The sequence below is a fragment of the Lepisosteus oculatus genome, chromosome 13 (assembly GCF_040954835.1).
Source record: "Lepisosteus oculatus isolate fLepOcu1 chromosome 13, fLepOcu1.hap2, whole genome shotgun sequence".
NCBI lineage: Eukaryota > Metazoa > Chordata > Actinopteri > Semionotiformes > Lepisosteidae > Lepisosteus > Lepisosteus oculatus.
In genome coordinates, this window is record NC_090708.1 from 4,490,076 (window position 1) to 4,515,778 (window position 25,703).

General features: G+C 38.2%; 1 protein-coding gene across 4 annotated transcripts in view; it reads left to right on the forward strand.

The window, feature by feature from the left end:
• kcnab1a (potassium voltage-gated channel subfamily A regulatory beta subunit 1a) overlaps positions 1–25,703 on the forward strand; it is a 100,381-nt gene that overhangs the window by 23,791 nt on the left and 50,887 nt on the right. The window contains exons 1-2 of one of the 4 annotated variants that reach the window (XM_015360857.2): positions 12,919–13,287; positions 14,065–14,318. The exons of the other annotated variants lie outside the window; for them this stretch is intronic. Coding sequence (XP_015216343.1) covers positions 14,101–14,318 — 218 coding nt within the window. The 5' untranslated portion in view covers positions 12,919–13,287; positions 14,065–14,100. Of the gene's footprint in view, positions 1–12,918; positions 13,288–14,064; positions 14,319–25,703 lie in introns of those variants that run through there. 4 annotated transcript variants of the gene reach the window in all.

Below are 25,703 nucleotides of genomic sequence, written 5' to 3' on the forward strand. Positions count from 1 at the left end.
AGAAGCTGGTATGGTTCTGCATGACCTGTTTTTACAGACATGCTGGTTGGTCCTTTGGAAGCAGTACCCTGGCAACTGTAAACATAAAAATGTTGTTTTGCTACAAAAGCCAGTGTGTCCAATGCACAAGAGTATTTCTTTTTTCATATTTTTTCTAAGGGAATCTGTTGCAAATATTTCTGCACATAGCAAACCTAGAAAAAGCAGAAGGGAACACGTCGTGATTTTTCTTCTTAAAAAAAGAGTATCTGCTATATAATCAATTTGCTTATTTTCTTTCTTTATAATGCTGGTACTACAGGTCATCACACTATGGCAGTTTTAAATGAGGTACAGAGCAATGACTTGCAGCTGTACTCAATGTGTATGGGCAAATTCTCTGTCTGATGCAAACCTCTGGAATGCAATGGCTTACCTAAACAATTACACAGTATTGTGCTCTGTATTTTACCCACATTTTTATTCTGTTTAAGCAGTATGAGAACAGTTTTCAGTGGAGCGTGCCATAACATAATTACAGAAATCATTTGATCAGACCTGCAGTAAATCTCACCAGTGCCCCTAAGAAGCGTGTGGAGGTCACAGCCTACAACAATATTAATGGCATTCTTTGTAGTCTTGCTCACTGGCCTTGGGGTCAAACAATAGTGCGCCTGGGCTTATTAGATGCCTTCCAGCTGTGCGACTGTATGGAATCGTACTGCAAGCAGATGTTAGCTGTGCACTTTAATTGAAAGTATATGTAAGAGTGGAGATTTCCTTCAGGGAGGTGTTTTAGAGTCTTTCGTTCCCTGTGCAATTAGTATATTAAACACAGCTAAGTGACTGTTTCCTCTATGAGTTATTGGGTTCAGCGTAATGATAGTGTAATATACAGGGCAGAGGGAGATGTGTGTACATGTATTGTTGCATGGCTAAGACTGTTGTTTTTTAACCTGATTAACTTTATGTTCAGTATTTGGTTTTTGTTGTTTTTTATGGTGATATTAAAGTCAAACTTCCACCCTTTTTAATGAACAATAGAGTTATATAGAGATAAAGATAACGATTTTTCAGAAAGTACACAGCAAAGCATTCAAAAGACTGGTATTTTAACTGGTATGAACTTGCAAAGACTTACTTCATTATCATCAGTAGATGCACCTATCCAGGACACCTTGCAAGAGATACAGTATCACAAAGAGCAACTGCAAAAAGCATTATTCAAATGTAGTACAAAAGAATAAGTAAAAACACAGTGAGACAGGCACCTTCGAAGTGTAATTCCTGTGAACACACTGTCCATCGTGTGGGAAAGAATGTCTAGGAAAAGAATTAAGATTGAGTGTTATGGAATTGAGATGGAATAAGTAAAGAAGGAAAGCCATCACAGGGATTGTCTAAACAGATGAAAGTCTTGAGGAGACGCCCAAACGGTGGTCTGGGACTGAGCACTTTTTATTCCAGTGGATTGTTCATTCAACCTCTTTGGGGCCAGGAATGAGGGCCAGAGTAAAGGGGGGAGAGAGGAGGATCAGACAGGCATGTAGAGGAGGAGTAGTGGAGGCCTCTTAAGACACGGACTGTTGTTACTCTGCCAAAACGAATGGCTACCCAAACTGAAATCATGAATGCAAAAGTGTAGTAAGGAAACTGTTAAGAGGGCTGCAGTCTGTTATCTATTGTTGGCTCTCAGAGCCAAATCAACCACAAAGCCTGAGGGCCCATCTATCATTATTTGTCTTGATTTAGAGTGATGTCTTTCGAGAAGATAATTGCTAAGAAGGTTCTGAGGGGTTCTGATAATTAATCCCCGGGAAAAAAAAAAACAATTAAGAGGCTGTCGAAGGATGATCATTAAGATGATTCATGTGAGTGCGCAGATGGGGTGCTTGGGGAATAAGAGAAACTCCCAGCTTCATTAAGGACTCCTTGGTCAGAATGTTTCACACCTGCAAATGGAAAACAGTGGCTGTGGAGATTTACAGTCTAATTTATGTCACCTGCTCTCAACATGTCCAGCTGGGGGAGCTCTTTTATAAATAATACTTTCAATACAACCACATTTATTTCATTGTTATTTGTTTCCTGAGCAGATGCTTTTTATCCTGGACAAGATATAGATAGATAGATACTTTATTGATCCCGTGAGGAAATTGCAGTGCAACAGCAGCTTAACACACACAACACAGCCACAGTGTAACGAATTATATAATAATAGTACAATACATACAATACAATACAAGAGTTACTCACAATCCGGACACACAAGAACAAACTAGAACAGAACAGTACACAGAAAATCGTATCACACGTATGAATATAAATATAGATGCAACCATAGATATAAATATAAATATAAATGTATTGCACAGGTCCCTGGCATATATTGCACAAAAGTGGTTGTAAACGGGAAAAAGAAAAAGAAAAAGAAAGAGAACAGATGTAGCAGTAGATGTGTATATGCGTTTAGTCCAGAAACAGGTCACTGTCACTGTTGCCTCTGCCAAGACGCAAGGTGGATGTGTTGTACAGTCTTATGGCAGACGGCAAGAATGACCTCCTGTAGCGCTCCCTGTCGCACCGTGGATGAATCAGTCTATTGCTGAACGTGCTCTTCATTCCTGCAAGCCTGTCATAGAGGGGATGGGAGAAGTTGTCCATGATGGCCTCTAGTTTGGACATCATTCTCCTCTCAGCCACTACCTCCAAGGGGTCCAGGTCAGACCCAATGACAGAGCTTGCTCTCCTGATGAGCTTGTTCAGCCTTTTGGAATCTACTGCTCTAATCCCAGAGCCCCAGCACACCACTGCGTAGAAAATGGCACTCGCTACCACCGACTGATAAAACATGTGTAGCATCTTACTACACACATTGAAGGACCTGAGCCTCCTCAAGAAGTAAAGTCGGCTCTGTCCGTTCTTATAGATGGCCTCGATGTTCTTAGACCATTCCAGTCTATCGTCGATGTGCACTCCCAGGTACTTGTACGAGTCCACCATCTCCACGCCACTCCCATGGATGTTGACAGGAGTAGGTTTGACCTTTTTCCTCCTGAAATCTACCACCAGTTCCTTTGTCTTTGTAACATAAAGACAAAGGAACATTGTAACATTGTAACATTGTAACATTGAATATGTTACAATTGAATATGTTCAATTGTAACATTGAATAAAATATTCAATAAAATTTATTATTGAATGATATAAACTTGCATATGTTAGAGATGGAATAGTAAAATACTTGAAAAAGAAAACTGCCCTGAGTGCCTTTCGACAGCATCTCACCCTGGATGGGAAGCCAATCCATCTCAGGGCACACACACACACACACCAGTGCCAACTTTCCCAAAAGCCATTTAACCTCCCAGTATGCTCTGCACTGTGGAAGAAAACTCACATGAAGATGGGGAGAACATAAAAAACACCACAGATAGCACGCCAGCTCTGCAGCTGACTCCAGGGCCACAGTCCTGTGCGGCAGCAGTGCTAATCACAGTGCCACCCTGTTATATATACATAACAGTTAATAAAGTACAAATAGACAATTACAGTAGGGCCTCATAGGCTGCAGATTACTCTTTATTAAATACATGTCATGCGGTGTTTTAATAATACATGAAGTAGCCATTCATGAAACATTAATATACTGTACCAGAGCAATCTAACTCGTGTCAGCAAACACACAATTCAAACTGATTAACAGTCAGTTGGTAACATTCAGTGGATTTTTAAATCTGCTCGATGTAATAAAGGCCTTATAGATGGGATTTGCTGCCCTTAAATTAAAAATTTCCATTGATTTCACAGTTCAACCAAGTGCTGTATCTCCACACTTAACCTTATCAATACTTTTAATACCATATCAATCTTTATGCTTCATAACTTCGCAATTGAAATTATTAATAAAGTACTCTTATATTCACTGCGTGCCTTTGTGCTATCAAACTGCTGATTCTTTAGTAATAGTGATCTAAATATAATAGCTAATTTAACATTAATGAAGTGCAATACTAAATTTTGCATTTTGCCTTATATATAAATATACATATACATTTTTTTTTAAAACTGATTATAAAAAGCAAATGACTAAATAAAATTGTTAGTTTGAGTGTTTTCTTAGCACACAATTGCAGTACTTGAAAATCAATAGAAATTATAAACAGCTTATGGGTTTGCAGTTATTTCTATTGAAACTGATGTGCAGTCTCTAGTAATTGCCCCTTTGGGTGATATGCATGACAGCTTTGTTCATGGTTCAGCCTAAACCAACCACTTATTTTCTACTTTTTTAGAACAGAAATACTGTACATAATTTATTTTATGATTCTCGAAGCATGTTTGGGTTCAATTACAACAATTTTGCTCCCCACTCAGCATACTAATGTACAGAAATGTAAAAGCGTAACTCAGAGCTGTGACTAATTAATAATTTCAAACGTCAGGACTTTTCTCTTAGGAATGTGCACAAAGTTAATTCTCAAGCCCTAATCCTCTCTTGAACTGAGCCTTTTTCACAGCCTCTTCTGTGCACACATACTCTCTCGCATTGAAGCTCAAGTTTAAACTAAGGTTTTAAGCTTTGAATTATTAAAGCAAACATTCAGACTGGAAGACTTCCGAACGCAATGGCAAATTCCGATTGGCCTCCGGGGTTTGCACCACAGGGCCTTTCCTGAGATCTGCAGAGATTAAAGCAAGCCTGACATACCTACAGGATGGGTTGGTTTCCAGCAGGGCTCAGAAAAAAAAGAGATATTATTATGGTCAGAAGCATAAAAACAGCCATGCAAATCCAATGCGTTTCAGATTCAGAGTAATCCCAGGCAACTGCAGATTTATAAAGCTGCACTTTTAAAGTAAATTCACAATGTCTATACACTGTTTGTCAGTGGCAAACACTTACTGCTCCACTCTGATAAGACACTTCCTTTTCTGACTGCTTCCAAATGTTATATTACCCATTCAGCAGGGTGCTTTAAAATATGAAAGGAAATGTGCAAGTCTGGCTGATTTTGAATTCCTTTTGTATTCTTGATTCCTTAAGGTAAAGGAGGGGCCTGGGGTGTAAATTAACTCCATTCGCTTTACCTTCCTAGTATTGATCACTCCCCTTCCAGCTGAAGAGATTCTATTAGGATAATAGATTACAGCCGTCCAACACAGGCAGCTGCAAACTGCAGCAGGTCAATGAGCAGGGAGAGGCAACTGTGCTCAGAGTGGACCTGGCAGCTGCTGATGATGCTGCTGATGGGGGAATTGGTGGGAAAAGGGCATCAGAAAACTAATGAGAACTGCCTTTTTTCCCACATCCACTCTGGGAACCACATTTGCTCAAACAATGTTTTAACTGGACAGGAGCGCATTCTGCATAAAACCCCTGAAAACGCAATGTGAAATGATCGCTGTAATCCTTCCCCTGCTTCTAACGGAACTGTTCAGCATTAGATATTAAGATAAGGTTTTAATATATGCACGCTGTGTCGTAACAAATGTTGCTGAAATTCAATTGTTAGAAGTGCGTACTTATCTACAGAGGATTCTTTTTCAAACCAAATCAAATGATCTGTGCACCTTGATAAACCGTATTCTGTTGCCTATGCAAGGTACCATGAATCAGTGATTTCAACTGCAAGACCTAGACCTGGTGTTTTATCTTCAGAAGTGATTTTATCTGATGCAGAATATATAGTTTAAGGGTATATACTGTAGATCAGAGTAGACGCCTCAAGTTTCGGCAAAGAAAACCAAGCTTGAGATGATTCATTTGCTATATTGGAAATAGCCACAAGCTATGTTAAAAGGCACAGAAAGCTATTTTAAGGAAAGAAGAATATTATCAAGGCTTTTTGTCAGCCGCCAGATTTTCAGATGAAGTACTTTATAATCCTTGCAAATGCCTAAACTAAAACAATGATTCTCTCTCTGCAAGGTAACTAGCTGTGCTTAATGGAATTGAAATTTCTTTGAGTGATTCAGATTATCTGTGAAAGGGCAGGGGGTAGGGTCTGATAATATTTCAAGATAACGAACAACTTAATTCTCCTATTTTATGTCTAACATGTTAATGTTATGTTGAATTTGTTTTTGACAGCTCGAGCAAAGCTTCAATTTACTGCATTGTATGGTGTGCTAATGGTCTCTGTTTTTAAAAGAGACAACACAAGGCATTTCCTTACCCAAAGGGTTGTTGGAATATGGTACCAATGTGCCACCATGCACATTAAAGTAATCAGAGTACAGGAGGAGAACCCTTTACCCAAAAGGTTATGGGCGTATGGAACAAGCTACCTAGGAATGTTTTTGAAGTCAATACCCAGGCGTCTTTCAAAAAACAGCTGCATGAGATCCTTGTTTCAATTAGCTAATAGGCACTACAGGCTAGATACTGTAGGCCAAATGGCCTTGTCTCATTTGTAACCTTTCTCATATGTATTATTTTATTTTTATTTACATGTCTGAGCAGCTTTTTTACTATTTATCATCCCAGGCGGTACATACTTATGCACTAAAAACCTCAATACCATACCACAATGGAGTACTGTAGTCCTTTCAAATTAAATTTTAATCATCAGAAAGAGCCGTCTGACACTCTTTCCAGTAGTATTCAGTATAAACTAAATATCAGGATGACATAATGACGCAGTGCTTAGAATTGCTGCCTTTCAGCGGTGGGATCCTGGGTTCAATTCCAGAACTGGGGTCCCTTCTGTGTGGTGTTTGTACATTCTCCCCATGTTCATGTGGGTTTCTTCTGAGTTCGCGTCCAGCCCAGGGTGTATCCTGTCGTGCGTGCTGAGCCAGGCTCTGGCTTCCCTGAGACCCTGAATTGGATGAAGAGCTTAGAAAATGTATGACTGGATGGGTGGATGAACTGGATGAAACACTGCCATTGAGATCAGCTGCCTCAGTCAGTCTATTGCAGTGGTGGACAAGTTCACAAATCACAACAGAGCGAGGAACGGAAAACAGTCATGACACTTCAGAGGCAGAGTTCAGAGGTTAGTGGGAAAATAATGAAGAGAATATGATCAAAATAACCTAGAAAATAACAGTCAAGACATGGTAGTGCTGTACAAGTTCAGGCAGATTATCAGGGCCTGTTTCTTCTATATGATTTCATAAAAGCATCAGTCCATTCTGTTATCTGAATAGTCTTACCTTCTGTAAATCTAATCTGTGGGTTGCATTAAAAGTCAAGAAACAGTTTTAGATAAAAAATTATTCAAATAAAGTGTACTTTTAAATAAGTCTGTGACTGAAGTTCGTAAATCACATATTGAAGGTATTGCCTGTGAGAATTCCTTGTAAAAGCAGCATTTTTTACTTCACTGATTAATTCTACAGTGTGGTTAATGCTTCCATGGTGCATGAAGTATTTGCATTATTTCTACATTTGTTATTCCGTTTTGGTTCTGTTGAGAATTTCTTGCCCTGCAAAATTTCCAGATGGTGGCCCATTCACCTTTCCACACTTCGGTCAGCTTTATGTTTATGACCCCTGATACAGAGCATATGGTTACATAAAGTGCATATTCATAATGGGGTGTGAATGCCTTTCAGCTTGGCCACCATCCAGCACAGTGCAAGTCAGAGTAGGCCAGAAATGGAGACCCACAACAGTGCTGATATTGGCTCATTTTAGCTTTAGATTTCCCAAAGTGTACCTTCTCCAATTCCAGAAGGATCTCATGAAGATACATTTTCACAAATGGGACTTAAATTTTTGGGGGGTTTTGGATTACTTGCGTGTAAATCTTTATATTAACAGATCCCTCTCCATTAAAAATATACAGTCTTGTAAAAGAAGACCTCTTTCTTCAGGAATAATTTGTGATGTGGGTGGTTTGTGGTATATGATTGAGACTAGAGTGTAGTCCTCAGGAATGGATTTATCGATGGATCAACTATCAAAGGATTTATCAATTTAATGTAATTATTACATTCATATCTGTTAGGAGTACATTTTTGAGAAGGCCACTTAAACATTTTGAAAGTCATACAAAAAGCTGTCAAGGCATCTGGATTCTCATTAATGGTAATCTTCATGACAGCATTAGAGCAAGCAATTTTCTTCTTCTTAATTAGGAATCAATTTACTTCTGCATTTAAAGAGCCTTTGTTCTTAACAATACAATAATACTGATCAGGGGAGTTAAAATTTAGAGTAACTCTTTAGAACATTATTAGTACAGTTTAAAAGAAACGAAATACCAAATTATAGAAACTTGTCTCTCCCCTGATGAAACAAATAACTCTGATGTTTTTAAGAAATTGTGAGTGGCCAAATTTTCCAATCAGCTATGAATGATTACAAATCATAAAAAATGATTCTCGGCTATTCCAATCACAGTTACGAGACTGCAGTTGGTCACATAAAATATTTGAGAAAAACTGCCTAGGTCGCAGTATTTCTTATCGGTACACAGACCAGGCATAGTAATATTAATGTATAAGAGATACATTTTTGTGGTTCATAAAAAAAGAGCTTTGTAATCCTTGTCTGCCTGTTTTGTAGCTTTTAGATTGTGAATCAGTGATATTATTAATCATTAAATTACATTTTACATTATCTTGTGATTCCTATTCCAACAGACTAATTTTTCTATTAAAACAAAGCAAAGTAATAAGAATCTCATTTCACTGAAGGATCTGTTGCGGTAGGAATGCTATGGAAAAGAAGCTTCGGAGTGCAATACGTAGTCGTGCTTCTTCAGTTTCAGGGTCTTGTATGCGTTCTGTGTTCTGGGATGTTTCGTATTTTATTCCTTTTCAAATTAATTCGCACCAAGCAAATAAAAAATCAGGAGAATCTACTGCATGCATATTTAATCATCATTCCATTTTTTTTCCTGCCCAACATCTGTAGTCAGTACCACCAGTGGCTGCTCTTTGTGAATTACAAAAGCCGAAGAAGGAGCTCAGGGAAAATTGTCTTACATGATAAATAACCTCTCTTTTTCTTTGTCTTTGCTCAGTACAGACTACATTTGTTTCCTTCTGCCTCTGTTTGTAGTTCAAGTGCACACTTAATAAACACTGTTATCATATTAGGTTAAATGTTAGGTAATATCCTAATTAATCCAAAACAAACTAAACCAATGGGAAGATAAGATTCCTGCAGTCACAGACAGCAAAGGAGTTACCTGTTTGATACGGAGACCTCTCTGTGCGAGTGTCTCAGGTGGACTGGGCATTTTGGTCATTGGTTTTTGCTTGTAGAGAGGACAGGCACACTTCACTGACTTAAAGAGGGTGTGCACTGTACTGAGCACCTGCAGTTGTTTCTCCATTCAGCCCTTGATTAGCTGTATTTTAAATTCTTTCCCCAAAGATAAAAACATCATAAGATGATGACAATATTGGCTGTTAAATGAAGCTTGATTGTGATGACCCAAAGGTATTGAATAGAAACTCAGAACCTTGCTAATGTTCTTGCTAAGGACCAACATAATTAAGGAAAAGAGAGACACTTGTTTCTTACTTTGTAGCAATAGTTGATATGTGATAAAAAAGCAAACGCCCTTAACATGGAATAGGGTATGAATCACATTTTACACTATTTCCTTTACACCTTTACACTGTTTCACTGGTGTAAAGGCTTTTTGCGAATGCAGAGCAAATACAAAAAAATCAATGTTTAAGTAAAAGACTGTAATGGCAAAATATGCTACACTACTAACAGTAAATGTAATATCTCTAAAAGAACATCCCAGTTTTTCAGTGTGAAACAGGATGTTTATGCACTCTGAGCCATCCTCATGTTGTAAGTGTTTAGTAAAAACCTGGAAAAAGTATTTTATTACTGTGCATTATTTTATGTTGGATACGTACACTCAAAAGTTTAACACTCACCTAGTTGTAATGGAACACATTAAGTATTTGTTTTATATTTTAGTTAGTAACACAAAATGAATAATAGCACATAATACGTCCAGGTGGAAAAGCTTGTATAGAGGTTTGAATGATCTGTAGAAGGAAGATGTTGCAGTGTTGGAAGTCATTACTGTATTGACATGAGCTCTCATAGCATATTTATGAGAGCTGAGACTGAAATCCAGGTGATGACCAGGTACTCTATATGTACACGTTTATGTGTCAAATGAGCTTTTTCACACTGTAATGGGACTGGACATGAAAGGGCTCAAACTACTGATGAACAAGTGGAAACATTCCTAATTATGATGATTGTATACAAAGGTCCGGTAGCTGCTATGAACTCCCAGTGCAACTTTACAGAAGAGGTCTGATGGGTTTTATACCCTTGTTTGGACCACCCTCACAGAGATGTGATAACACACGCAGCCGTTATTTCAACATGTGCAAACATCTGCAGTGTCCTCTATCCTTGCCGATGCCACAATCATGCAGTCATCACAACAATGGCCTGCTTCGCTTCTGTCAGTTGCTCCCCAGATCGGCTGGTATTTTCTAGCCAAGGCTGGAAACAGTGGAACATTGACTCCTGAGACTGGTCAGGCTCCTGCATGTTTGCAGTGACATCAGTGAAGCGTGTTAACCTCCTCTGCTCAACACGAACTCCCTTTTAGGATGCTGTGGAGCTTGTAGCCCTTCAAGAGCCGAATGGCTCTGGCACGTGGCTATGAAAGATCCCATTTAGGAGTGACCTCTTAAGAGTACTGCCTAAAAGCAACATGCCATAGATGCAGCCCAGAACAATAGCATCACTATAAAGCTTAAGGACAGAGCTGAAGTGTTACAACGTGGCACCAAATAGTTAAGAGGTTTATATTTAACAAAAGTATTTCTGTCAGCACATACATATATTGTGCTTTTATATTTGTCCCTGTTTTCTTAAATGCCCTGCTATATTGGGACAAATTATGCGCAGACAACGATTTATGCAGCATGATGTAATTCAATTGATGTAAATTATATGTGAAAAAGCCCAGGATCTATTTTTTTCGAGAGGTACTTCAATGGCTGGCTGTTTGCCTCAATCACAAAGATTAGTCAACAGCCAAAAGCTAGCCCTATTGTACTCATCCCCTATCACTGCATTAATGCAGTAGTCTTGCAACAAGATATATTATCTTTTTAACAAAATAATGTAGAACTACTTGCTTATTTTAAGCAGCACATGTTTTAAAATGTAGTAGTTCAGGTGGGTAGCTGCGTCAGCAAGCGTAGGCTGCAAAGGAACAAGTAATAGGTTTATTCCATGCTGAAAAGAGAAGAAAGAAAACACAACGTTTCGGCTGTGGAGCCTTCTTTAGGTGTCAGGTTCTTTTCAGTATGTTTTAAAATCCCTTATTGTACCTTTTTTAATATAAAAAAATATTATAATATTGAAACAGTAGAATCTTGTGTTGTTTGTATAGAAAGCTTTATTTTCATTAATACAGTAAAGCTTTACATGATAAAACAGTTGTGTTGGCCTATTTTTAATTATTAATATTAAAATGTACAATTCTGGACCTTAAGGAGCAAGACTAATAACCATGAACAAACAGCACCATTTTTGGTCTATTCTGGGCGAACAAGTGACAGGGATATGCGTGCCATTTGAGTGAGTAAAAACAGTGATTATGTATATCATTGGCTATTGGTGGCGGATTCCTTAGGAATAAGGAACATAAATGTTAAATGTAGACTGCAATGGTCTATGAAGACTAGGCAAATGCTACAAAGTGAAAAGTTCACAACTAACTGGAGGAATCCTATAAAATCAATGCCTCAGAGGGGAAAAAAAAGAAAAGAAATGCCCTGCAGTGTGAAACATATTTAATGAACCAAAAACTCTGTGTTCCATTTGTGCAGTGTGAGGACAAAACTGCGCAGACATCACATTATGAAATTGGGAGTCAGATTAATGCCATGATGTGCATTTGAGATGATTGGGTTTGAAGTCACAGAAACATCTCTCTCGGGCATTGTTAGGGTGAAAGCTGGAAATGAAAACAGAGTGTGCACTTTGATGGGAATGCGTATTTTTACACGCACAGTCTATCGCTATCTTTCACTGAGCAGCGCTCTCAGATTAATGCACTGATCTGAGGCTTTCACTGCAGCTCGAACTGCAAGACACACTTTCCATGGCCATAGGTGCTGTCCCTGCGAGTGCACGCCTCTGGTAGGCAGTGTGCAGGAAAATAGAGCAGAGGTTGTGTTATTTTTCTCTCTCTTCTGCCTTTGAGCAAAATCCTGCCTCCAATTCCATTAGCGTGTCCGGAGTTTCCTGTTGTGCGTGCATGTGTGTGTGTTCAGGATTAGGAAAAAAGCTGCAGAGATGTACCGAGTGGGTTTCCCTTGTAGAATGACATTCATATTTAGATTCTGAAGACCAGCGTGCTGCTCTCACTACCAATCAAACCCCGATCACAGGCAGGCACAGAAGTTCATATCTCACCGGGTTTTCATTTTCAAAAAGAAACCAATGTAATCCAGTGGTTGGGTGAAATAAGCCCTGACACGTCTAAAAGTGCAAAAGAAATGAGGGGATTAAAGGGGCAGTATTATGGGGGAGGGGCAAAGCAGTGGGGTATCGATGGAGAAGATCTCCTGTAAGAGGTGGTGTGAAAAATATCGAAATGCTGAATTGCGCCGTGAACACTTTCCTGGTTTTGTTTTTGCCTTAATTTTCTTTCGGCGTGCCTGAGTGACATTTAAAGTAGGCCAAAGCAAAAAGAAAAATCTCCATTTAATTGGTATTTGCCCTATCAGCAAAAACACTGAAAATAAACTGCGGCATGTTCAGACCTCCACACACACACACACACACACACACACACACACACACACACACACATTCCTCCTTGGGCTTCTCAGCCCCTTGAGGCATGATGCTCCATTTACCTCAGCTTAGCCTGAACAACACTAGTTAATAATATAATGAAAAAAACAGCCTACTGTACATACAGGCTCACACACACACTCTGGTTAGCATACGTGTGACTGCCCCTTTCTGTATAAGATGCGTACAGCTTTTGTCTCTACAAAGCAGCAAGCAAACCCTGCATTGTGATCTTATTAGTCAAGAATAAAGAGAAGACAGCCAGCTTCAAATCCCCTCTTCCCCTCACATATACCATAGCCAGTCAGCCGTTAGCGGTGTCAGTCCTATCCAGATTTATTTTTTTTTCGTCCACTTTCCTGAAAACAGTGCCACTGGTGAAAAACTGCAGACAGTTTCTGAGTGCAGAAGCTGCTTTACAGAGCCTGTGCAGGAGCAGACAAAAGCGCAGCTCCTCTCCTCTCTTTCTTCTCCCTCTTTTGCCTTCAGCGCTCAGAATTGTTCCGGACAAAACCTCTGCTCTCCTGGAGTTTCACTGGCACCTTCTCGTAATGGTGAGGGAGGTATTAATCTCTTCTTTTTAGATGGAGGGGCTAAATAAAGGACTAGAGGATTAGAGAGTCTCTGTTCGGTGGCGTTCCTATCAAAGCATCTACATGGAAAATCTATGCTCTAAAGATCAGTGCTTAGCAGTAGACTTCAAGAATTTATTTACTTGATTTACTTGTTTAATTGTGTATGTGCATATTTTTTACTTATTTGGTAATCCTTGTGGGCATACACTGTATCTAGTGCCGGAGCCTTGTTGCGCTTGGCTCTCGACATCGATTTAGAAAGAATTTAGCAGCAGAAAGCTAAAAGAGCTCTGGACTTAAGTGGACACTTGCTTTCATCCCCGGGGGTTGATAACTGGAGATGTGGCCTTGGTGTTAAGACTGCTTGAAACAACAGCCTCAGCAAAAACCGGGACAGAAGTACATCGATATCTCAGATTAACATCAGGAGGTAGGAGTGACTGCATGAGCATTTAAAAATAAATACAGCACAAGACTGAAAACAAAAGAGGTGTTTGCATTAGAAGTTAATTACCTAAGAAAGGTATAGTGTCCTGCTGTGTGCTACACCCCCTTCGCTTCAGTCACGGGCACTTATCCTAAACAGCAAGCTGTGGATACTTGTGATGCTCCTTTGACATCATTCTGGAATAATCCCAACAAAGGAAGCCTCTGCAGTCTTGCGAGTTGAGTCTTCTTTCGCAAAGCAGAGGAAGTTGGCGTGGTGTTCAGTGAAGCTTGTGAACGTGCGCTCGTGCGTGTTTGTGTCCTCCACAGTGAAAGACCTGAGAAAACAATCAGACAAACAAAGCCATGCAAGTCTCCATCGCTTGCACAGATCACAACTTGAAGGCTCGGAATGGAGATGACAGGCACAGCAAGCAGAACGCCACCAGCCCCAATGTGGTCAATGCAGCCAGAGCCAAATTTCGGACAGTGGCGATTATTGCACGAAGTTTGGGGTCTTTCACTCCAAGACATCACATCTCCCTGAAGGAGTCCACAGCGAAGCTGACAGGAATGAAATACAGGTATGAGCTCTTATTAGCTTCTTTCTCTACACTGCTTGAGGCATGGAGAGGCATATTGCAATAGTGTCTCCTCTAGTACTTTTTTTTAATCTGTCTAACTGCTTGTCACTTTAAAAATAACTAGGCTTTTTTAGTCACTCTAAAGATGTGTTTTTAAAAGCGATTCCGGCATGTCTCCTGGCAGTAAAGGCAGTAAATGCATTGTGCTAAGTAAGGTTTCACCAGAGTAGTTAACTTAAGTAGATTTTGAGTTTTCTTTCCTATCACCATTTTTTAATCAGCTGTTCAGATCAAGAAAATGGTTTTGAAGTATACATATATCAAGAATAATTGGAATCAGATTGTAATTTTATATAAGAAAAACTGTTTCCTTACAAAATCAGTTGTGTTACATTTAATAATGTATTCTTAAGTTATCAGATACTAATAAAGCTCTTGAATTCATTTTAAAGAAACTGTGAACAACACCTTTTTTTAATCATACTTGAGGTATATCAATGCATCTTTGTTTTTTTCAATCTATCAGTAATTTAAGGAATTCACATATTTTAAATCCCCTGTTTTAAAATGAAACCACTTTCAATCAGCTCTGTCTTTAAAAGTCTTTCAATGTCCTCTCCAAAAAATCTTGTTCTCTCTGTATACTGTATATACTGTACAGTAGTATTGAGCCGAACAAACTCCACATCAGTGTAAGAGACAGTTTAAGGAAATGTTGCGAGAAAAAATATGTTGTCAAAAACTGAATATTTTAGCTATTAAATTGTAATATATTAACACATTGCGAGATAACAAATATATTTTTCTACAACATTTATATATTAGAAAATGATACACATAAGTCTTGCACTGATCACTAAACATGCTGTCGCCCTCATTCATCTCTTTTTACCAAATTTAAGTGTCATGATGTGTTTTATGAGGGAACCAGTATAAAATGTATTTTCAGGTGTATTAACAACTTTAACAGATGTTTTCTGATGTGATGAAACAGATGTAACCTTTATCGGAAGCAAAGAACTGACAAGCAAGTTATTTGATGTGCATTTTCTGTTCTTTTTAATTTTCTTTCCGGCTCTCCCTTCAGTTATTTCTTGGCTTGCAAATAGCTTTTCCTGTACTGAATATTAATAATCACCTGTCATCAGAAGACACGTCATGGGAATACTAATTCTGACCCCTGAAACTACACATTGTTCAGGGCTGATTCAGCACTTTCATAAAACAAATCTGTTATCCTCAAGAGCCGCTCTCCGATGGAACTATAAATTGTTTCTAAAACTGTTTTATTGTTTTGGCCGAAGGCTTTTTTAAAAAAAATCTATTTTTCATATTTGATTATTATCTCCGAAATTACATGTTGTAGAACTTGAAATATGAGACAGGAGATTGATAACTGGACTTTTTATTATACAGTAGTATCTTGCTGAACAATGAATACTGTATGTCTGAGTGATGTTGGAGGTTTCAGAGAACTCTCTCAAGTCCTGAAGATCACATCATTTGTCACATTTGTACGTCCTAAACCCTTACACAGTGCTGAGCTATGAAGTGACTCAAAGCACTGATTTACCTGTCAGGAGCTCTAACAAATAAGATGGTAGTACACCGTAGCACAGTGTAGCTGGAGAATTGTAGCAGATGTCGAGCTGCTGACATGAAGTCCAAATAACTCAGCGGGAATAAAGAACCAAAATGGTATTGGGTTCATGCCTAATTTTTTATCTGAGTGTTCCCCATGTCTTGGGATATTGGTTAGGCCTGATTCATTGGGTCAAAACTCTTTGGAGAGATGACTGTGGGGTATATCAGTGGATCTGTCAGATATCCATGCCATTTTCATTAAACCTGTCCATGACCCCTCTGGAGCAATCATGAACACAAGGCTCCTAAGAGATATAGGCAAGTAGTGAAGTCTCCAAGCCAATCGCTTACAATTTCACCCTCTTTTAAAGCTCTGGGTGATTAATGGTTTTCAGCCTTGCAAAGAATTCTCAAAGACCCTGCAGGCTCACAGAAGAGGAGGGTACAGCATTTCTCCTAACAATCTTTGGAATACAGCTTTCAATACCAATGCTTTCTTGATCACAGCAAAACATTATTTGCTTCAACATCACAATTCAGTCAGCAAAATGAATAAATAACGATCTTTCATGATAGAAGTCCTATTTACTCTTTAAGGCATGTTAGTTTGGGACTAATGCCAGAAAGCTCGTTCTTGTTATTATGTAATGCCGAGATGAGGCAGAGATAATAGAAATGAATAAAGAAGACAAGGAGGGATGGTTATTCAATTAAAGAATAGTTATCAGGTTAACTGAATAAACATCTGGACAGCTGTTTTTCCTTATTGCTTTATACCAAGAAAATCTTTCACACTGTCCTTTAGTCTTAAAATAAGAAATGTATCTCACCCTCAAGCACATCTACTTATTGTACCTGTCATGAGAGACACTTTAAATCTGTTTTATGTCCCATTTTAACTTAGCAGCCTGTAAAATGTTTACCTTTGAATATAAATATAACTTTAGAACATTACAATGGTTACATTTGAGAGGACATTTAGCCCATTTAACCCCTTTTTGGCCAGATCATTGCTTATAGGTGCAACAACCTTACTTGTACTCATAAACCAATTCTAGGATTGCCTGCCTGCATTATGAATTAGAAGGTAATCTTTGTGCAGGATCAACAGGCCCTGAGGGTCAGCCTTTGCTTAGCAGAAATGCACTGAAAAACTGCGTTGTAGCCAACTGCGTTGTAAGGCTTTCCTGTAGGCAAAGGCGACACAGACATCTTCCCACTACCAAATAAGTATTTGATGGAAAATAAAAAAATATACTTTTTTTCCATTCGCTCTCTTTGTCCTTTTTTGTGATTTTGACTGGAGATTGGATATGCGTTATTGAGACATGCACACAGAACTCCAACACAGTCAAAGTATGAAAGTCACAGTCCCTCTTAATATTTTGTAAATGTATGACCTTATTAAAGACATGTGGAACCAGAGTGCTCTGGTGCTTTTTGAAAGTAATAGTGTAATTTATTTCATGGGCAATTTGTAGGCCAAAAAAGAGGACATTACATAGCCTGGTGATTCTCAAACAGTAAAATCAGCACAAGGCAGTATTATCTCTTCTTGTTTCCATGACAACTGATGAAATAATCTTTTTACACATATTTATAGCAGACTGCATAGTGTTAATTGCCAGTAATTACATACTGTATCCCAGAGTTTTCATCACAATCAATTGCCAATGGCATAGATAAAGGATAACGCCCTAGAGGGTTAATGGCAGAAGACGCGGGGCAGTTTTCTGATATCACTGAGAACGCGGAACTATTTCGTGTGGGAATGCAGAGGTGAAACAGGCTTTAGCTCAAAGAAGCAATAAAATATAAATACCAGCTCTGAAAATGCCATGTGGCATGTGCTGTTGACATATTACTCCATAAATGGAATATGCAGTTACTTTTGCAGTGTCCTTTAACATCAATCAGTACATTTTGTTATGATTCAGCCTGTGTGTGCCCTGTGATGGACTGGCGTCCCGTCTACGGTGTATCCTGCCCTGCACCCATTTTGCTGGGATAGGCTGTTAATAGGAAAAGGATGGATGTTATGATTTGAACATAAACGATGGGAAGATGACTGACATGAAGGCAGTCTTCCAGATGCTAAAAACGTGTCACTTTTAGGTAGGTGTTTAATGTAGCTTTCCCTCGTTTGCTAACCTCTATATTTTATCAGCTAAAAGCTAAAGGAGCTGTTTTGCTGGGAGTTGAGAACACGTTGCTCAACCATGCTGTTGAAGAAGATACCCTGACTTCCTACTTAGAACGTCTAGATGAGATTCTTGGATCGATTACCCCAAGATTAACTACCAAATGGGCCAGAGGTCCTCCTCTCGCTGTTTTTTTATCTCATCTTGTTACCTTTCTTATGTATTCATGTTCTTCTTATGGAACTGTAAGTCTTAAATGTTGACAAGCACAAGGGACACAATTACTTTCGTTCTTTGCAATTCAAAGACCAGCAAAAACCTGGACATGACTATTAAGATTGAATACGTTTCTTGCCATAACATCTCAGACATCATTTTACGTGTTGCCCTCTGGGGTTTCCTTGTAACAGTTTCATTTCATATTTGGATTAGTGAGGTTTGCCACACCAAAAAAGAAAGCTTGTTTCTGTATGAAAGTGTATATTTTTGTTTTCTGTTTTTTATTTTTTTATTTATTGCCTGATATAAGTTCCAAGATTTTACATCTATAACTACTCAGAACCCAGGATTCACTACAGTGACTGAACCCTGAACCCAGGAGTGCAGGGTTACCAGACATGGAAAACAAGGAAATCTGATCAATGAGTGGTAATCAGCCTTCATTACTTTTTATTGTTACTTGAGTTAAACAATCGGGCTTGAATAGCAATGTTTTAATATGAAACTCTTATGTGTCTAATTGAATTCAATTTCATTTTTCTATTATTTTTTAAGTGAAAATTGAAGGATGACACCCTGGGTGGTGAAGCATTTTTTTTGGTCCATAATTTGTTTTGAACTCTTAACCTTGTCAACTGCTCCTCAAGAAATTAATTAAGCCACTTGCCACAGCTAGTGATTTCTGACTGGTATCAGATGCCAGACTGCCTATGCGTTTTGTTGTCTTTCAGAGTTGTTAATTTTCATCTTCCTGAACGCACTGAGAATCTGGGAGATTCCTGCGACTTGACTGCTGTTAATTTGCGGTCTCTTTGTTTTTGTCTGTGTACAGTGGAGCTACATTCATTTGAAAGAAATTCCAGTGTTTTCAGATGGAAAAATCACTCGTTTCTTTCAACATGGATGAAAGTGATAGGAAGAAAAAAGGGGCTATCTTAACATCTTCTCATTCGGATCACCACATGATCAAGAAACGGGGGGGTGTTTATTTAAGAAGCACTTCCTACATGAATGAAAACATTCTGCTTTGTACTATGAAATGATATATTCTTTCTTTAGCACAAAATGTCACATACATTAATAAGCAGGTCTCCAGGCAGGAGGCACTTTCACAGTCCGATTAAGTTCTCAACCTCATTCCTCAGTGTATTGGTTATTTTGAAGACTTTCCGTGGGAAATGTGCTTTTTATTCTCTGAGAGCTCATTTTGGAATTGCAGAATTTTGTGTAATCATTACAGAATAAAGAAGACAAACCTGAGGCCAGTTAGAGCTGTTAGAAAGATTTATTATTCCCCGCATGAAAATACGAGCTGCTCTAAATATTAAACTCCCTGCACCTGATGCAGGTGGTAAAATATTATAACATGGCTGCAGAGTGCAGATGGGGTTAAAAAGAGGGGAAAAAATAGGGTTCTTAATCCATGAACAAAAAGTACAGCGCTGAAAGCCAGATTGGAAATTTAGTTTTGTGACTGAATATAATTTAGGATTTCTCTAGGTCAGATTACCTCAACAAACTTTTTTTAAGAGAAGATACCGGTGTGGATTTATGTTGCCATCAATGTAAAGAGAAGATGGAAACTGTCAAGAGCTGGAGACAGTAAAGCAGAAGCATCTTTATTAGAATACTTAATAGGTTTATTCCATGCTGAAAAAAACACAATGTTTCAGCCTTGGAGCCTTCTTCAGGTGTGAGAGAGACAAGGCCAACTATTCTAATAAGTATTTATTAGAATACTTACAAGTGCTCAATGAATGAGAGCTCAAGGCACCAGTGCAAAGAGGGGAGAGGAGTGTGTGGAGGTCACTGTCCCACAGCCTGGGAAGGTGGCATGGTCATAGCAAGGAGGAGTGCAGTGCCCACCCCCGCCCTGCAGGTGGTGTGGCACACTACCATGTTGGAAACTCTCCGACAAAAGCTAAGCCTGGGTCAGTCAACTCAGATCCCACCAGAGATCCAAGGTGGTCTTATATGCCTAAGAATCAGCCCAATGAGAAAGGACTCTGAGATCTCATGAAGTACACTTTGGACAATGCAAATGAAAGAAGAAAAGAGACAGGTTAGGGTACATATCAGTAAATATTTACCCTAACCTGTCTCTTTTATTTTTTCCTTTGCATGGTCAAAGTGACCCTTTTATGAATCTGATCACACAGGCAGGCCAAATTTATATTGCCTGCCTTTCTGTAAAACTCACTCAGCAAGCAAATTAGTCACCATTGTTGCTTGAGCCATCACAACTGTTTACAGTGTTATTTGGAAGCCGGGTGTTCAATTCACAAGCAGGGAATAAGCTTAACTTTCTGTCCTCTCTGGAATGCAGTAACAGAGGGTCTAGCCATTTAAGTGGCCATCGATGTCTCTGGAGAAATACTTAATCCAGAAAAACAAGTCAATATCTGAAACCTCAAAACCTACAAAAGCCAGCTGACATATTGAAGATAAAACATGTTATCTTACCAGTATGAAAGGCATGACCTTTTTAATTTTGCATACTTGGGATGAGACCATAAAAAATAATTTCTGTCCAGATCCAACCTAGATTCGAATGCAGACTTCAAGGAAGGTGAGCTTTGGACTCACTGTGTCTCATGTGTGTTTTAACTCCCCAAAACACAAAATCTTTAGTAGATGTGCCTGAATTCACTAAGAACTGTTGATTACAGGGGAGTTAGTGCAGAGCAAAACCTGGATACAGAGGAGGAAGGAGGAAAATAAACTAGCATACAGCGCTAGAATCTAGGTTATCGTGTTGCGAAGTGGAAGGGCTATGCACATAAAATTCCATGAGGCTGCAAAAATGAAAAATATCTGCAGTAAATTAAAAATAATGATTTTGTAGTCAGCTGAGAATACCCCTTTTTGGACTGTGTTCTTTTAAACTATTTTTTTTTGCTGACCATGCATGCCTAAGATAGTAATAACATCAAACGTAAGACATGGTCTCTCCATCAATGAGTCACAGAAGATTGAAAATGTGTTATTGCTGCAGTATTAAACACTACTCACCACCTTTGGCACAGTTTGCAAGCGAGAACATGGTTAAAGGTGTATCATAATGACGTTTCTTAATATTGTGATATTAAATACAGAACATAAAGTGTAAATAACGTAGCTAATGGCCCAAGCTTGTCAAAACTGACAGCAGATTCTGTTTTAAAGGGTAATTCCAATGAACTTGCATGGTCTGTGAAATTTTCCTGAGGAATTAATCTACTATTTTCATTCATGGAAAGGCTGGACAAAATCCTTGGATCAATTAGCTACTAACTGCCAAATGGGCTGGAAGGGCCAACTGTAACCTTTACAAACTCTTCTGTTTTGTGACCATTCTCATACTCTTAATTAGGCCCTTGGCAGGGTTAACTGTGTAATTTAATTAATTAGCAATTTCTGTGCAGATTCAACAGCTTCTGCGTTCCAATTTTTTTTTTGGTGCGTCTTTGCTGGAGCTTTGCTTTGTTGATAGCTCTGTTTGCACACTAAAAATCCTGTTTCAGTCATTCACATGCTTTATCTAGGATATTATCATACCCACACCCGAAGAAGGCTCCACAGCCAAAATGTCGTGTTTTTTTTCAGCATGGAATAAAACTATTACTTGTTCCTTTGCAGCCTACACATGCTGACACATCTAACCACCTGAACTATTATCATGTCACAGGAGTTGTGTTTTGTCCCTGACACCAGCCATGTGGCCTGAATTTACTAGAACTTTGAACTGAGAAACAGAATTGCATTTGAAACAAATGCAAGTACAGACTTGTCTTGATGTGATTTTGGTTTGAGTTCCAAAAGCATAAATAACTAGATTTCTCTATTACAGTCTTAATCTCCTCCCACTGTCTTTTGTCACCGTAAATATTGATGTCCTTTTGTTTAAAAAATTTGTTCACAAGTTGTGAAGTAGAAGATAACATTGACAGCAAGCAGCAAATTGTATGAAAACATTCAAAGGTAATTCGACATGTCATGTTGCCCTATAAATGGCAGCCCGAAACATTTAAACTTTTTTTTTCCTGCCCTTTGCTGATACATTTGCTCGTATTGGGAATGGTTTTATGCAGCATGTTTTTCCTGCTATTTTTAAAAATGTGGCATTGCATAAGCACATAATTAAGGATGTCTTCTGCTGTCATATGTTTTAGATAACCCACAGAGGTGAAACTCACATGTCTGATCTACCACACGCTGAAGGCTAAAGGCTAGAAAAACTTCAGCATAGAAATGTGTTTTGAAGTATTATATTACTGTACATATTATAACACATCATTTTTATATAATTATGATACAAACAAATATGATAGGTTTGTTATCATATTCCTATTATTTCACATTATCATCAGTGATTTTTAGTGTTTCCTTTATGTGTGTGATCTATTTGCAATCTGTATGAACCCAAGTTGTGTAGGGGGAAATCTCACGTCACCTTGCAGCGAAAACTGTTTTGATTACTCTTCTTTCAAGAAATAGCTTCCATTCTTAATTGTCGTAAAGACTCAGCACCATAAAGAGATTCCTTACAAAAGTCTTCCTTTCTGGGATTACTGATCTTTGTTTCTTGATAACATTTGTTGTAAGCTGTGTGGCAGTAAACGTAGACAAGCTTTTCAGAGGATACAACACAAAAGATTTGTACACTTTTCTCAAACATGAAATGCAGTTAAAACAGAAATGGTGACATAAAGCAGAATCCATTTACAGTTGCCATGGGGACACACATTATAGTGCTTAAAAATAAGCAATTGTACACCTGTGAAAAAATGCTTGCTAAGAGTGAAAGACTGAGACCAGAGTCATGCTAGAGCCCTTGCACATATTGCAAATGAACTGAATGTTTTTCTAACTACAGAAACATCTTCTTTTTAAAACATAAGGCATATGAAGTAAATTCCTGTTTATACAGTATATAATAACAACAGAGACCCTTTTAATTCACCTAGGATTTGCTCAGCACTCCTGGTAAGCTGACACTTAGATAAACTTAACATATGTTATGAAGGTCCTGTTCCCCCATTCACTATGTTACAGAATTTTGCTCTCATTCATTTTAAAATGTACACGCAGACTGTCGGATTTTTCTGCAGTAAATATCCGAATATCTGAATCAATAGTTCCTCCGTTAAAACAATCCTTCTTAGCTAACCTCATTGTTTGACACAGAACCTCAAGCAAGAACAATAGATACCACTCGGCCAGCCTTCTGTATCTAAAATTACAAAATTACAATTTGACTGCAGCATTTTGAATATTTCTTCTTCATATAAACAGATAGATTTGCTCAAATATTTGCTCAGGCAAGATCAGGTTAAATTTTCAAACAGATTTTAATTTAGTTTCCAATATTCACTATAGTTTAGTCACTTTATTAAACTAAAGAAGCACTCTAGTCTTTTAATGACTAAACTCAAATTGCTCTTTGTATCATGATTATGATTTTTTTCCCCTATAGTCAATACACTGCAGTAGATCAGATAAGAAAATAAAAGACTAAATGATAGCCTTGGAGCCACAGATGAGGGAACATAATTGACTGTTAATCAAATGAAAGTTCTGCATGATGGCCTAAGCATGCAGTTATACCTCTCTAATTTCCAGAATCGATCACTTTCATCTGAGACATATTTTCCAGCAAGACAATGTCTTGAAATATGAGAGGTGGTATCAAGTTGCAAAACTTTATGTATTGAGTCTAATGTTGTGTTGACAGAAATTTTGTTGGAGCTGCTCTGGTAATTAAGAGGCTCCACAGTGTAGTCTGATATCATCAGCTCATCGTGTCAACAAAAGCCGTTCACAGCATGAACGACTATACAGGTTTTTACATAAAGAGGTACTATCACCCCCAAGGGGTTTGAACAGAATTAATCATACTTTTACAGCTCGTTTCTGAATGTGTAATGTGCAGGATGTTGCTGCTGTTGTACTGTTTTGAGTAGTCTTCACTTTGTTAAAGTTGAAAAGTGAATAGTGCTTTCGTCGATATTCTCCTGGCATGGCACTTGTTTTCTTCTTTTGATTTGTTTAATTTCAAATGAGCATCCAAAACAGAACGCTGTACAAAATCAAGGTGTGGCAGCACTGCATTTCTACAAGCTGATTAAGGCAGATAGACTGATAGTAAGACTGATAGTGCTTACTATTAATTTATAGACTTTAAGTTGTGTAATTCTTTGTAAGCAGTATTCCAGGCCCTGATTTATTACCTGCTGTGGGTGAACATTTTGGTTGCCAGTATCTCATTGTACCCTACATATCTTTTGCAAGGTCGAGCACATTTAAATAAAAGTTAAGTGGTGCATTAATGATATGAGATCTGTGTGGTTTGAATGTGAACGTGAGCTGTATTTTCACTAATATAATGATGTTCATAAAAAAAACGTTGTTGTTGATTGAATGTTTATCTACAGTAATTCCTTATATATTTATTCGGTAGTGGGTCTTGAGGCTAGCTACATAGCATTGGCCTCATCATTGAAACAGTACGTATCTCCTGGAATAGAAGGGTCCGCCTCTTATGTTTCACTTATTCTATGCTGTATAGTCCTTCTGGTACAATAGTGTTTTGCCTGATTAGCTTCATGCTTCACTTTAAATTTTAATGTTATACATTGCTTAAAACTCCCCAGGAGCACAAAAAACTAAAGCATTTAATTATGATGGCTGACAATTACCAATATTGTTAGCTGAAATAAAACACATAAGCATTTTATGTGATATGTAGTATTGCATTTTTGGAGGGCAGTATTGAAGGAGCATGAAAAATACTAGTTACAGTATATTAATAATTTAAAGCCTTGCAGAGCTTTCTGCAATGTCCTATAAATAAATCATGTTTGCATGTTACGTTTATACAATTACTTAAACTTTAAACTTAAAAAGTTTAATACATTTTCAGCAGTGTTATTACAGTACATCTGCTGATAAATCAGCTTGCCATCTCCTGATTCCTCTGTCACCTTGTGCTGGCTGTGACAAACACCATGCCCACCATATTAGTCTGGCACTGGAACAGACACTTAGAGAAGCAAAGTTTTCATAAGAGACACGTTTGAAGGCCTCCTTTCAATTAAAATGAATCATTTGAGTGTCAAATGAGTGTTCCCATTACTGCTTGATTACCCTAGTGACTAGAAAACCTTCAGATTTTACAAAGACAGGAAGTTCATTTTATTTTTCCTGAAGACGCTTGTCCATGTCATTAAAAATCTCCCAAACTGAATATGAATATAACCTACATTTTTTTGTCAGGAATATAATATTGTAAGCTGTTGGTATGTACATGTAAAACTATAAATTCATTTTGGAGATTAATAATAATAACAATTGCTTACACTTATATAGCTCTTTTCTGGTCACTCCACTCAAAGCACTTTACAGGTAATGGGGACTCCCCTCCATGTCCAATCAATAGCCCCACCTGGATGATGCAACAGCA